At 36.9% G+C, this 13,881-nt stretch overlaps 1 protein-coding gene across 3 annotated transcripts in view; it reads left to right on the forward strand.

Annotated features, from left to right (window-relative positions):
- Positions 1–13,881, forward strand: part of LOC121313290 (collagen alpha-1(XIV) chain-like) — a 78,509-nt gene that overhangs the window by 18,404 nt on the left and 46,224 nt on the right. For all 3 annotated transcript variants that reach the window (XM_041245672.1, XM_041245670.1, XM_041245673.1), the window contains 5 exons: positions 10,735–10,890; positions 11,156–11,275; positions 11,815–11,979; positions 12,074–12,235; positions 12,919–13,076. In XM_041245672.1, coding sequence (XP_041101606.1) covers positions 10,735–10,890; positions 11,156–11,275; positions 11,815–11,979; positions 12,074–12,235; positions 12,919–13,076 — 761 coding nt within the window. The remainder of the gene's footprint in view (positions 1–10,734; positions 10,891–11,155; positions 11,276–11,814; positions 11,980–12,073; positions 12,236–12,918; positions 13,077–13,881) is intronic.

The following is a 13,881-nucleotide window of genomic DNA, read 5'->3' on the forward strand; positions in this document are numbered from 1 at the left end:
CAAGGGAAGTAATGTTAAAACTGTACAATGCACTAGTAAGACCTCATCTTGAATATTGTGTGCAGTTCTGGTCACCTCGCTATAAAAAAGATATTGCTGCTCTAGAAAGAGTGCAAAGAAGAGCGACCAGAATTATTCCGGGCTTAAAAGGCATGTCATATGCAGACAGGCTAAAAGAATTGAATCTGTTCAGTCTTGAACAAAGAAGACTACATGGCGACCTAATTCAAGCATTCAAAATTCTAAAAGGTATTGACAGTGTCGACCCAAGGGACTTTTTCAGCCTGAAAAAAGAAACAAGGACCAGGGGTCACAAATGGAGATTAGACAAAGGGGCATTCAGAACAGAAAATAGGAGGCACTTTTTTACACAGAGAATTGTGAGGGTCTGGAATCAACTCCCCAGTAATGTTGTTGAAGCTGAAACCCTGGGATACTTCAAGAAGCTGCTTGATGAGATTCTGGGATCAATAAGTTACTAACAACCAAACGAGCAAGATGGGCCGAATGGCCTCCTCTCGTTTGTAAACTTTCTTATGTTCTTATGTGACTGGCAGGAATTACTGATAGAAAGAAAATCCCTTTTGTTGTTAGGTGAAGGATAGATGGCTGAGTCACTTTTAATAAAGCTGTAAAATACCTTTGAATTGCCATCATTACACCCTGACACTGCAGGGCTGTTTGACCGTAAATCCTTGTCTGTTTTGATACCTCAAGGGCATGCAGGTGGCCTAAGAGCCTGGCTTATGTGCCTGATGAACAAAAAATAATGTTAAAGGAGCGCTAATCAAGGGTTAAAAATTCATATTATATATTGGTACTTAAATATAAACAGCATAAAACTGAAAACCTTTTCTTTCAGAGCTTGGTCTTGTTCATGCAGTATGGTCTGTAGAAATGACCAGGGAGACTTGGTAACCTACTCTGTCACATGTATAGTAACACAGATATCTGTAAAATACCTTATATAAAAGACAAGCCAGTTTAAACACTTAGAAATGTCCTGGAAGCAAAGTGTCTGAGCAGGGTTTCAAGCCCCAGTAGTTGTGTATGATTGAATATGGGGTTTGACCCATTGTAAATATTTTGCTGTTCTTCCATGGGTGCACCAAACAACATGTTGAACAGACTAAAGCAATCTCTTTAATCTTACCCAAAAGCTGTGATTAAAGTCCTCACACTGGTTGCACGGCAGCTGATGCAAGCAAGCGAATTTGGACATGGATTGGTTTTATTTACTTTTACCGTTCTCTCGCACTTTGTAACTGAACAGCTAAGAAACTGAAGTGTGTGTCTCATGTAGTAACAATGAAGGATATTTGCACAATTGGTTTGCCATGTGTCAGGTGTGATGAGGGCTTAAGTCTTAAGTTAATTCTTTTTGATTGGAAGCACTATATATCTTGTTTTTTGCGTTCTCTTTTATATTGTACATGGTAGATGACACTTAAACTGTACCAAGATAGATACAAATACATTAAAAAAAAATCTAAAATTTCTTTAAACACCTTTGACAAAGCCATTATATATTTTACAACACTTTATAAAGCCTACAGAACTGTGTGACACTATTAAAATGAACTGTGAACAATTTGTTCTTAATCAGGCCACTTAGACGTAATAAATGAGTCAATGACTATTAGTTCCGTAACAAAGAACATTAAAGGCTGGCAACCAGTTGAGATAGAGGGCAGCAATGTTTTTTCTTTGTGTCTGTCAATGCAAAGGGGAAACCTAAAGAGGCAATTATATTAAGGACAACATTATGTTTCTGTTTTACCTTCCCAACATTAACTTTTTAACATTCTTTCATACAGACTAAACGTGCTGACATAAGGGCCACCTTGGACCCCAGTGAAATGGTGACAAGACTGCAGAATAGTCAAATGTGTTTTATAACAGCAACATCAGCACTGAATTCATATACAGTGTTATCAATTACCAGAAAACGGATGCACATTTAGGAAACATCTGACCTAAAAGAAGTTTTAACTTGAGACTAATGGAAAGGTGTTCCTTTGACAATACCTGTTCACAGCTGCAGAACAGCATGGAGCAGGCCGGTCATTAACTTTGGGCTGATTTGCAGAGTTGTTGGAGCTGTAGAGTGGTTACAAATGTGATGTTATTTTGTAAGGGAAAGGGTTAAAAGAGTAACAAAACATTTGATAATGGCATGTTATACTTGTGCCACGAATGTTGTCTGATTTTGCCCTCTTATTGGGTTCTTATAGAAATATCGCCTCAAGTCTTCTTCTAACTAAAGATCCTCCACCATGCACACAAACCATTTGTATAACTACTGATCTGGATAATATCACTCATTTTATGGTGTTTTTCATTTTATTAAATATCATGCCTTTACTTTTAACTTGTAAAAGTAAAGGCATGATATTTATTTTAAAACTATGATATTGAACATTATTTATTAACTCCCAAAATACAGATTTTATTCACTACACAAGTGATTAAGTGCATGTTCCATTGAAAATACGGTGGAGAAGCCTTCTGTCACATTTTAATGTGTGTTGTATTTGTAACTGTTTCAAAGAGCTAAGATTGACAAAAAGCAGATCTTTTCTTTGCAGAATTGTGTGTCATAGTTACATGCAGTACATGTCAAATGTAGTTTTCAAACATAGGCCTGGAACAGGGGTGTTACACTCCAGTCCTCGACGGCCGCAGGGTCTTCTGGTTTTCATTCCAACTTAAGCTCTCAATTAACATAATTGATCTAATTATTTGTTCAATTGGACATATTTAATATTTTTCAAGGACTTTTACAGTTGATGATTTAAAAAATGCACTTAATTCAAGGTACTAAAGCCAGAAGGCACTGTGGCAGACCAAGAACCTAGTTTGACTCTCCTGGTATTGACTATAGTACTACAGTTATGCTAGTCATTACAAAACTTCATACACATACATTTTAGTATTTTGCTTTGATAGAAAAAATTGGCTCTACAATAAATTTCAGTATTTGACAAATGTTCATCTTTAACATATATTTATTAAGAGGACCAATATAAAATAGGATTTTTTTTTACTTATGAAGCACTTTCAATGTGATCCAGGCGATCCAAAATATTTTTTCTTTTGACTAACTGAATTGTGTAACTATGTACAGTACAAGAGCCTGTATAATCGTTTTGAGTAAAGTTAGCACAAAAGGGTGTTGCTTAGGTTACAGACAGGACTAAAGTAGTGATGTTGAACCTTGTAAAAGCACAGTCGCGTGAGTCATGCAGCACAAGTTAGAATCTTGGCTGTGCGAAGTAGGGCGGTCTTCACGGGGACTCCGAAGGGAGCGTTACATTGGTTCAGGCGCTCCCGTGGGTTATGGAGGCAGAACCTGCAGGGACTGTTTCTCCTCATCGCTCTACAGTGAACAGTGAATTGAAATTTAAATTGTGGCGCGTGTGCTTAAGATACAGAGCTGTGCTTTCCTGACTTTTCCTATATTTATGTACTAATTACCCTGACAAAGAAAGAATCGCGTAGCTGCAAAAATTAGGAAGATAAAATACCATAATACTATTCTGATCAGGAGCTCATGCGTATGAACTCGAAAAGACCTGTGGATGCTGTCCAACAGTACTGATGTATAGTGTTTTTTGTTGGTTTAAGTCAGATTGTACCACAAGTTTGTACTGCATAAACTTCTGAATTGTAAATGCAGTCTGTGGTGGTTTAAATTAAACACAAAAATAGGCTGTATTGACAAGCAACAGGCACTGTAACTTAGAATTAAGGGTCTCATTTACGAAAGGGCGCTACATGTAGCTGTAACGTGCACATTAAGTAGTGAGCCTAACGTGCACCATAAATCTAAATTTGCTGCCCCATTTACTAACAGAGAACACATTAATTTACATGCAGACTATCTGGCTAACTTACACACCATAGCTACATGTATTGTGAGCAATAATTTAATGTGCAAGATTATGTCCAAGACTTATTGTGACTACCGTTATATCAAAAGCCCCAGCAGCCCAGGTGTATCTTTTGGTCAGTGGCTTGTTGTGAAGGTGGAGGTGGCTTACATTGACCGAAAATGAGCGATCAACAAATACCGCCCTCCACAGAGGACAGGCAGAGGCAACGCAATCTAAAACTGCACACAGAGGTTGTTTTAAATTATAATACCTTGTTTGGTCCAGTGTTTTATTTAACTACTCTATTATTTTTACCAATGTAATGAACTAAAAAATAAATCAAAGTAATTATAATATTTATTCATGTTTATTCACGCTTACTATAACCTGTTATTTACAGGTAATTTTCACTGCTCTATATGAAAGTTTAATGCAAGTATGATGCTAGATAGATTTCAGCCCAGAAAAATAGGTTTAAATAGTAAACTCAGTGTGCGCCATAATATGCCCACTATTTTGCATAATTTACAATTGCAATAGTAAATAGTAACGTGAACGTGCATACGGATTGTAATTATGGTGCACTATAATATTTAGTGCCCTTTTGTAAATGAGGCTCTAAACCTGATGGTTTGTATATGAAAAGATCCTTTAGATTATGTGGTTATTTTATTGTATTTATTTTGATAGTTTGGAAAACAAACACCATCCATGGATGTTTATACTTTTTGAAGACACTTGACCAGCATGCATACGGGTGTCATAATGACGTCATATTCTGGGGGAAACGGAATGTTGTTTCAGGCTGGCTCATTGCCTGTTTATTGTATTGAAGTACCATACAATATCAATTGCTATGGTGATACAGCTGTAGATATTTGGTGGTTCAGTGTAAAAGATTACAGCATTTGTTTAGATTTTGCTCAGATAACAGTATAATACAAAGCCTGTAATCTTCAGAACCCCAGAAATTGCACAGGGTTTTATCAGAGTGCTGTATTACATTTCAGTGTGACAGGTGAAGCATTCTGGTGCAACACCAAGGAGCATGTAAGGCTAAGAACTTTTTCATATAGCCTTGTCATTCTTTTTAATCTTGCTGTTGCACAGTTTGAAATGCAAAAATACTTAATAACTACAAACTTAATAATTATTTAGTTGTGGGTGTAGTTTAAGCACCCATTTTTGGTGTTATGCCTTTGAATAAAAAGAGATGCCATAAACTTCAATGCTTGTTTTCAAGTAAATGGCAGCAGGATCTTGAATAGGCAGATTATTAAGCTGCACACGTCCCCATGCCATGCATGTTTTTCAATATTATCTTGTAAAGTGGGCATTCTTTAAAGGGCAAAGAAACGCAGGTAAATATTGTGGATAGAAGGTGGAGATATTTCAGACAGTTTTGGCCCAGGATCTTCTCTTCCCGGGCTGCTGGGAGCCATCCACAATTGAGATGTGATCTCTAACCGTCAGGGGTCAACCAAGGTTTGGTGTTGAAGCATCAAGTAAGGCAAAGAACTTCAGAAAAGTTGTGAAATGTATTGAAGCAGTAGTTTAACCAAGAGCGATGCCATAATGGAACCTGATCTGTGAAAATGAGCAGATTAAATCGAATATAGAGTGATTACCAAAACTGAGTTGTGTGCCCAAGTACACTGCTGAAAATGTTATAATTTTCTTATGGAGCTCAACATAATTTGTAGTAAGTGTTTTGAATGTTTTATACCCACACCAGATATTGAATACATTACCACTCCAATGTGGAAACACTGTAGAGATAATATTAAGTGCAAATTATCCACAGATGGACTGGTATAAATATACATTTTTACTGTCACAATTTTCATTCAACAGATTTATTGTTGTAAAAGTGTAAACCATGTCATGTTATGCAATAGTTTGATGCATACACTGCAGCACACATGTATCAAAGTCTGAGACTGACAAATAGATTTCAATATTTAACCACAGTCATCCAAACAGTTTGCTTTCAATTGAGGCCCAGCAGCAACATATGCTTCAGTGCGTGAACATTTACTGTGAGCTGCCCATTTCCAGCTGAAGTCTACTAATACAGTAAGGTTCTTTTAATAGACTCTGTTGTAGGGGAATATTTTGTGTATGGACTGATTGTATTTGATGTGTAGACCAGCCTTATTATTAGTAGCCCTATAGCTTTGACCTGCCCTTTCATTTGGAACTCAGATGTTGTGGAGGCTTTTTGTTGAGCTCAGGCCAAAAGCCAAGAGGAGAAGAAACACCATTAACTTGGCTTTAATCTTATAGTTGTTTGAAAATTGGAGCCTGCGAGTATGTTGGCTTCAAAAGCATTCGTGTGAACTACTTTCTTTGAAGGTGTTTCTTTGACATGCAAATCTTCTTTCTTAAGTGACTTCCGTTTAATAATCGTATGAACACAAAAATACGCCCTGCCTGGCTAACAGGAAATAATAAAGTGCTGGTTATACTTTTCTAATTATCTCGAACCGCAAAGAACTTGACAATAACAAACATTTAAAACTGGTTGTCTGTGAGCTTTCTTGAGTTAACGGTGAGTTCTTGGAGCAGTGTGTGCTGTCTGCTGTCTGCTGTCTGCACTTTCATACCACATATTAATTAAAAATAGGTCGATTTTTAGTAGTAGCATGCAACAAATGTCTGTTTAGGAAATGGTTTAGTCTTAGTTATTACCTGAAATTTTGAATAATGTGCCATTTCTCACAGTTTGGAATAAGGTTAAATAGAGCAAGAACATCACTTTAAATTTCCAAAGGTACGGGATATGAACTAATGTAGAAATCTTATCAGACAGTATGGGTTTAGCAATGGGTTGCAGGGTATACAGTGTGCATACAGTGAAGCATGTTTAATGTCACTCCTGTTAATGTAAGTTGCTGCATATTATCACCACATTCAAATGCCCTAGGCCACAGCATATTAGCTCCTTACAGTGGCTTTCGAAAGTATTGACCCCCCCTTGGCATTTTTCCTATTTTGTTGCCTTACAACCTGGAATTAAAATGGATTTTTATTTGGAATTCATGTAATGGACATACACAAAATAGTCCAAATTGGTGAAGTGAAATGAAAAAAATAACTTGTTTCAAAAAATTCTAAAAAATAAATAACGGAAAAGTGGTGCGTGCATATGTGTTCACCCCCTTTGCTATTAAGCCTCTAAATAAGATCTGGTGCAACCAATTACCTTCAGAAGTCACATATTCGGTTAAATAAAGTCCACCTGTGTGCAGTCGAAGTGTCATATGATCTGTCACATGATCTCAGTATATATACACCTGTTCTGAAAGGCCCCAGACTCTGCAACACCACCAAGCAAGTGGCACCATGAAGACCAAGGAGCTCTCCAAACAGGTCAGGGACAAAGTTGTGGAGAAGTACAGATCAGGGTTGGGTTATAAAAAAATATCCAAAACTTTGAACATCCCACGGAGCACCATTAAAGCCATTATTAAAAAATGGAAAGAATATGGCACCACAACAAACCTGGCAAGAGAGGGCCGCCCACCAAAACTCACGGACCAGGCAAGGAGGGCATTAATCGGAGAGGCAACAAAGAGACCAAAGATAACCCTGAAGGAGCTGCAAAGCTCCACAGCGGAGATTGGAGTATCTGTCCATAGGACCACTTTAAACCATACACTCCACAGAGCTGGGCTTTACGGAAGAGTGGCCAGAAAAAAGCCATTGCTTAAAGAAAAAAATAAGCAAACACGTTTGGTGTTCGCCAAAAGGCATGTGGGAGACTCCCCAAACATATGGAAGAAGGTACTCTGGTCAGATGAGACTAAAATTGAGCTTTTTGGCCATCAAGGAAAACGCTATGTCTGGCACAAACCCAACACCTCTCATCACCCCGAGAACACCATCCCCACAGTGAAGCATGGTGGTGGCAGCATCATGCTGTGGGGATGTTTTTCATCGGCAGGGACTGGGAAACTGGTCAGAATTGAAGGAATTATGGATGGCGCTAAATACAGGGAAATTCTTGAGGAAAACCTGTTTCAGTCTTCCAGAGATTTGAGACTGGGACGGAGGTTCACCTTCTAGCAGGACAATGACCCTAAGCATACTGCTAAAGCAACACTTGAGTGGTTTAAGGGGAAACATTTAAATGTCTTGGAATGGCCTGGTTAAAGCCCAGACCTCAATCCAATTGAGAATCTGTGGTATGACTTAAAGATTGCTGTACACCAGCGGAACCCATCCAACTTGAAGGAGCTGGAGCAGTTTTGCCTTGAAGAGTGGGCAAAAATCCCAGTGGCTAGATGTGCCAAGCTTATAGATACATACCCCAAGAGACTTGCAGCTGTAATTGCTGCAAAAGGTGGCTCTACAAAGTATTGACTTTGGGGGGGTGAATACTTATGCACGCTCAAGTTTTCTGTTTATTTTGTCTTATTTCTTGTTTGTTTCACAATAAAAAATATTTTGCATCTTCAAAGTGGTAGGCATGTTGTGTAAATCAAACGATACAAACCCCCAAAAAATCCATTTTAATTCCAGGTTGTAAGGCAACAAAATAGGAAACATGCCAAGGGGGGTCAATACTTTCGCAAGCCACTGTATATAATCACTTCAGCTATTATCACATGCCACATAACATCAATAATTTATCAGCCATGCAACTGATTTGCACCTTGTTTAACCTTTTACTGTGATTGCAAACTGCCAAATGTATATTGACCCTTTTTGTGTACCGTATGCTACATGATCCCGTTTCTTGACAAGCAACAGCTGCTGGCTGTTCTAACTTTGGTGTTTAGTTTTGTAAGCATTCAAATAAAAATGCAGTACAACAAAACTCTTACTGACTGCAGTAATCACTTTGGGAATTGAGAGATTAGGGCCTACACATAAATAGGTTGTTGTTAAGGATTTTTCACAACATTATTACTGCAAAAATACAAATTCACCCTTCTGTAAATAAAGCAGCAATATAGGACAGTTTGCATGTAAGTATTGAAAGTTGTTGCTTAAAGTTGTTTTGGAAATCTCTGATGTCCTGGGATATAAATGCAATTTTACAAGAATCATATTGAATTATATATGTACAGTAAAGTAGAGGATACTAAGTGAAATGAACTACTGTATATTAACATACTATACAGAAGTAGATGGAAGTACATTGAAACAAATACATTTAATTGTAACTTTAAGTTTATGAAAAAATAGCACAAAGTTTGTTCATATTGTTAATAATTGCCAGAAAGGCTTTATTGCAATCTTAATAGTGGATTCTTAATGTGAAGTCCACTTATTTTGACCATTTCTTCCCAGTCCCTTCCCAGTAATATTAATTGTGTAATTGCCTATAGGTTTAAAACTAAAAACACCTTTAGATTCTACATCACACAGATTGTTGTTTTCATAACTTTGCAGTACTCTTTCAATCACAAACCATTGTCAAACAGCAGCATTGCTGAGTTGTCTGGGAAAGTCACTAATATATATATATATATAACCATTTACACATTATGCATCTACTGCTATTTATGTATTACATTTTGGTAGGAAAGTGGTGTTTTTGTAGAGAGTAAGATAAGATTAGATACAGATTGAGAGAACTGCCATGTCAACATATCTGTCAACTTAAACTCATGTGCTTCTTATATTTTTTTTTTTGAGTGAGACAGTGCAAGCAAGCTTCAGGACGATTTATGGTTGACAGCCCATACTGTAAGCTGTGAGGAACCAAGTATATGCACCGTGACCATGGAAACTCCTAACCCTTTTTACAATTCACTTCACCTGTGGTGAGACGCATAATGAATGCAAGGCAGGAGAAAGACAGCTATGTCTTCACACAGCTGCAGCACTGCATATGGGAACCAAATAATACAAGGATAAAAACTGAAGAAGATCTGAACCACGGTTACAAACTTTGTATTTTTTGTGTATAATAATTATTGAAACTGAGGTGCAAAAAAGTATACCAACTCCATAGATAATGGTCTATTTATTTCATTACTTATTTTGAACTTGAACAACAATACATTTATAACACAGCTAATCTAATTTAGTGTTTAGAGAGGTGCATTGACTGTATGAAAAGGGAACAGCTGTGGCTTGTATACAAGCAAGGGAAACTTGTATTAAAATACACTGAAAATCAAATGATACTAAAGGTCAGATAGAAAACTGCCCTGTTCTAGTGTTTGCTCTTATTAGAAACAGATCATTGCAACAATCAAGAGTTAAATATGTATTTGGTTATATATTATACATACCGGTACCAGAAATGTACAATAAACATTTTATAACTTTTTGTATTGTATTTGTATTGTCATTACTTATATGAGCACATGATTGTTATGCGTTTTTTTTTCTATAAATCTAAATTTTTATCTGTTACTTTTTTATATTTTACCATATACTTTTTTTTTTTTTTTTTATCTGGAGTCCAATCTGCACATCAGAGGTTTAAAAAATATTCAGTTCCATTGAAATTGTTTTCTGGCAGTGTCTGGTTTTTAACTTTAATTGTTTATATTTCAAAGTTAGCTTTAATTAACATTCCATTGACTTGTATATACAGTGGAAGAAATGCTACTAAATATTTTTTGGGGGGGCGGGAAGTCTCATTCAGAATTCCCCTCTTAACTTGCAGGTCTGTTTGACCTGACTTCAAATAAATAATGTCTATGTTCATTCCATTAGATACCTTATTTATGCCAAATGTATAGTTTGACTAGCCAATCCATAATCTCAAATATTGAAAAAATAACTGTTGAGTTGAAACTATAGGCACTGCATTATTTATTTATTTTGATGAAAATGTAATCACAGATCCCTGGCATGCTCAATATTAAGCTGTGTTATTGTTTCTGATGATTTTCAGGGGAGCAGTATATTTGCAAAACAGCAGCGATTGCAGATATTGTTCTGCTTGTTGATGGCTCCTGGAGTATAGGCAGGATTAACTTCAGGCTGGTTCGGTCCTTCTTGGAAAACCTGGTCAGCGCCTTCAATGTTGGCTCTGATGAAACCAGAGTAGGTGTGTATCCATCTGCTTTTTTCTTGTTCACACAAGCACTCTAATTACCAATTATATGTTGTTCAAGAGCAAATCCCGCTGTGCATTCTTTTACAGGGTTACAACCAGTATTGTACACGGACCTGCCATGAACATATATTATAATATCTTTAAAAACAAATGCATCCAGGTTGTTTACTACTGGAGATGAACTAGTGTTTCTTGGAATGCTTTCTCACATTTAGAAAAGCAGTGTTAACCCTTAACTTGAAATCTGTTTGCTCAGGTCTTGCCCAGTACAGTGGAGATCCCAGAATAGAATGGCACTTGAATGCCTTCAATTCAAAGGAAGCGTTGATAGATGCTGTCAAGAATCTGCCCTACAAAGGAGGGAACACACTAACAGGTAAAAATATCATCATGAAACACTGTTCTGTGGAGTTACTTTAGATGTTATTAGAATAGTGATTATTTCATCTAAATAATTCCTATTGGCTAATGTAGTGTAAACTTTAATTGTTTTTTTTGTTACTGTAACACTGGAGAACAACAATTTAGATTTTTCCACCTTGTCTAAGTTATTGTTATTATCTAAGTACTGTGATTCTGTGGACACAGTTCTCCTAGGTTAATTTGGTTATGAAGTCTGCTTTAAGAACTGGGGGTCTTGTGAAGGAGCAATATTTAATGATGTTCTTTTCTTATGATTTATTGGATGGTTTCATAGATCGCAAGTATCACTTGACTAATGTTATTTTATTTTAGGTAGTCCAAAACAAGTGCTAACTGGGCTCTGTGAATCCAGCCACATGTCTCTAGACCCTTTACAAAGTCGTTGTTTAGTCGGTTATCATTCATCGTTCTCCAGAAGTGTCACTCTGTATCTATGACTGTGATGAAAAGAACCTCCTAAAACTGAACGAACAGAGCTTTCTTTTAATTAAGGTCTGGCATTGACATACATTTTGGAGAACAGCTATAAGCCTGAATCTGGTGCTAGGCCTGGTGTGCCCAAGATCGGTATCCTGATCACAGACGGCAAGTCGCAAGATGATGTTATTCCACCAGCAAAGAGTCTACGAGATGCAGGCATTGAGTTGTTTGCTATTGGTATGTAAACAGATGTTGATTTGATTTGACTGCCTATTGTTATATGACAGTTATGCAAAATGTTTTATCTGGGTAATTCTTCCTCCATTTTAAGGTGTGAAAAATGCTGATGAGAGTGAACTGCGGGCTATTGCTTCTGATCCTGATGAGTCCCATGTCTACAATGTAGCTGATTTCAATATTATGAGCTCTATTGTGGAAAGCCTGACCAAGACTGTGTGTGACAGAGTTGAAGAACAAGAGAAGGAAATTAAAGGTATCGGAAAGAACCATTTATTCCCACCCAGGGAGTGTTTTCTTTATTTATTCTCTGTGATGTTCTTTGTTTTTTACTGTTGGAACGAGCATTGAGTAACATGCATAGAAGGCTGTGTGGTTCAATAGGAGGCTATGTGGTCCAGTGGCTTGTAACCAGGAGGTCCTAGGTTCAGATCCCAGCTCAGGCACTGACTCATTATGTGACCCTGAGCAAGTCACTTAACCTCCTTGTGCTCTGTCTTTTGGGTGAGACGTTGTTGTAAATGACTCTGCAACTTATGCATAGCTCACACACCCTAGTCTCGTATCTTGTAAAGCGTTTTGTGAAGGCGCTACATAAAAATAGATTATTATTATTAAAATAAAGATTATTATCTGTTCCTGAGGAAATACAGTTCTCAGTGTTTGATAACAATTTAGAACAGTTTATGTTTCTTGTCTATTAATGGAATTACTTTTGTGTATAAAAGAGTGCATACTTAATGCTAATACATGTAGTTAATGTATGAGTGCTCAAAACCATTTGAAACAGGGCAGTTTGAGAAAAGTAAACAATAATATGACCTTAAAAACACACCATTTAACAATCATTTGACAAGGTTTTTCTGGCACTGCCAGTAGAGCACAAATGACTTTCAACAGTTCCATAGTTTCTTTAACTTTCTGAGTTTGTAATTTCAGCAATATACAATGTCACTGCGTCTTTGGGAGCCCCTCAAGATCTTGTTACATCCGAAGTGACAGCCAGAAGTTTCCGAGTCAGCTGGATCCATGCGCCTGGAAATGTGGAGAAATATCGAGTGGTTTTCTACCCTTCCAGGGGAGGACAGCCGGAGGAGGTAAAATGAATAACATTGTGTAAGACCCAGAGTGGCAGACTCAGGGTTATCCTTCTATGGGAGTTTTAATGTATTCAACCAGGTTATAATACTGAACAGTCTTCATACAGGGTAGCCCTCTGTCCATTTGGGATCAGGAAGAAATTGACAAACAACATTTCATTTGCATAATACCTTTGTATAGTACCTTAAGGCACCGCACAGACCCTCATGAGAAGGCCAGTATGTTTTCAAGTTAATTAAACTGAAGATATATTTCTGCAGAAAAAGTAGGATAAATGTAACTTATGTGCCGTTTACAGTGTTAGCATACAGTCAGCCAAACTGTGTTAAGAGTTACTAAGACACTATGTGAACAAGGTAAGATGGGAACAAATGATCATCAAAATGCTGGAAAATACATGCTTACCCACCACTGTCAATGAATCATCCCATTTTCTAACTAATCAATAGGCAGAACAAAGGTGACCTATTTATCTTGTTCTTGATTACTGTTAGTTTTGTATTCCTATTTCATGGTTGAGCTGTGTTCATGTCAACAAATATCAAAGACAGAACAGGGATGACCATAGAAAGACTTATAAGAACGTTTTGCTTTAACTCAGTCTTCTTACCAAGACCTTCAAGTGATAAACTGTTTCACTCAAGTCACTGTATTTTGTATCTTGCTCTTGATTGTACTGTAATTCTTGATATGTATTTTTACTGTAAGTAACCCTGGGTAAAGGCATATGCTAAGAAGTAAATAAATAAATAATAATAATAATAATAATAATAATAATAATAATAATAATAATAATAATAA

The sequence above is a fragment of the Polyodon spathula genome, chromosome 3, assembly GCF_017654505.1.
Source record: "Polyodon spathula isolate WHYD16114869_AA chromosome 3, ASM1765450v1, whole genome shotgun sequence".
NCBI lineage: Eukaryota > Metazoa > Chordata > Actinopteri > Acipenseriformes > Polyodontidae > Polyodon > Polyodon spathula.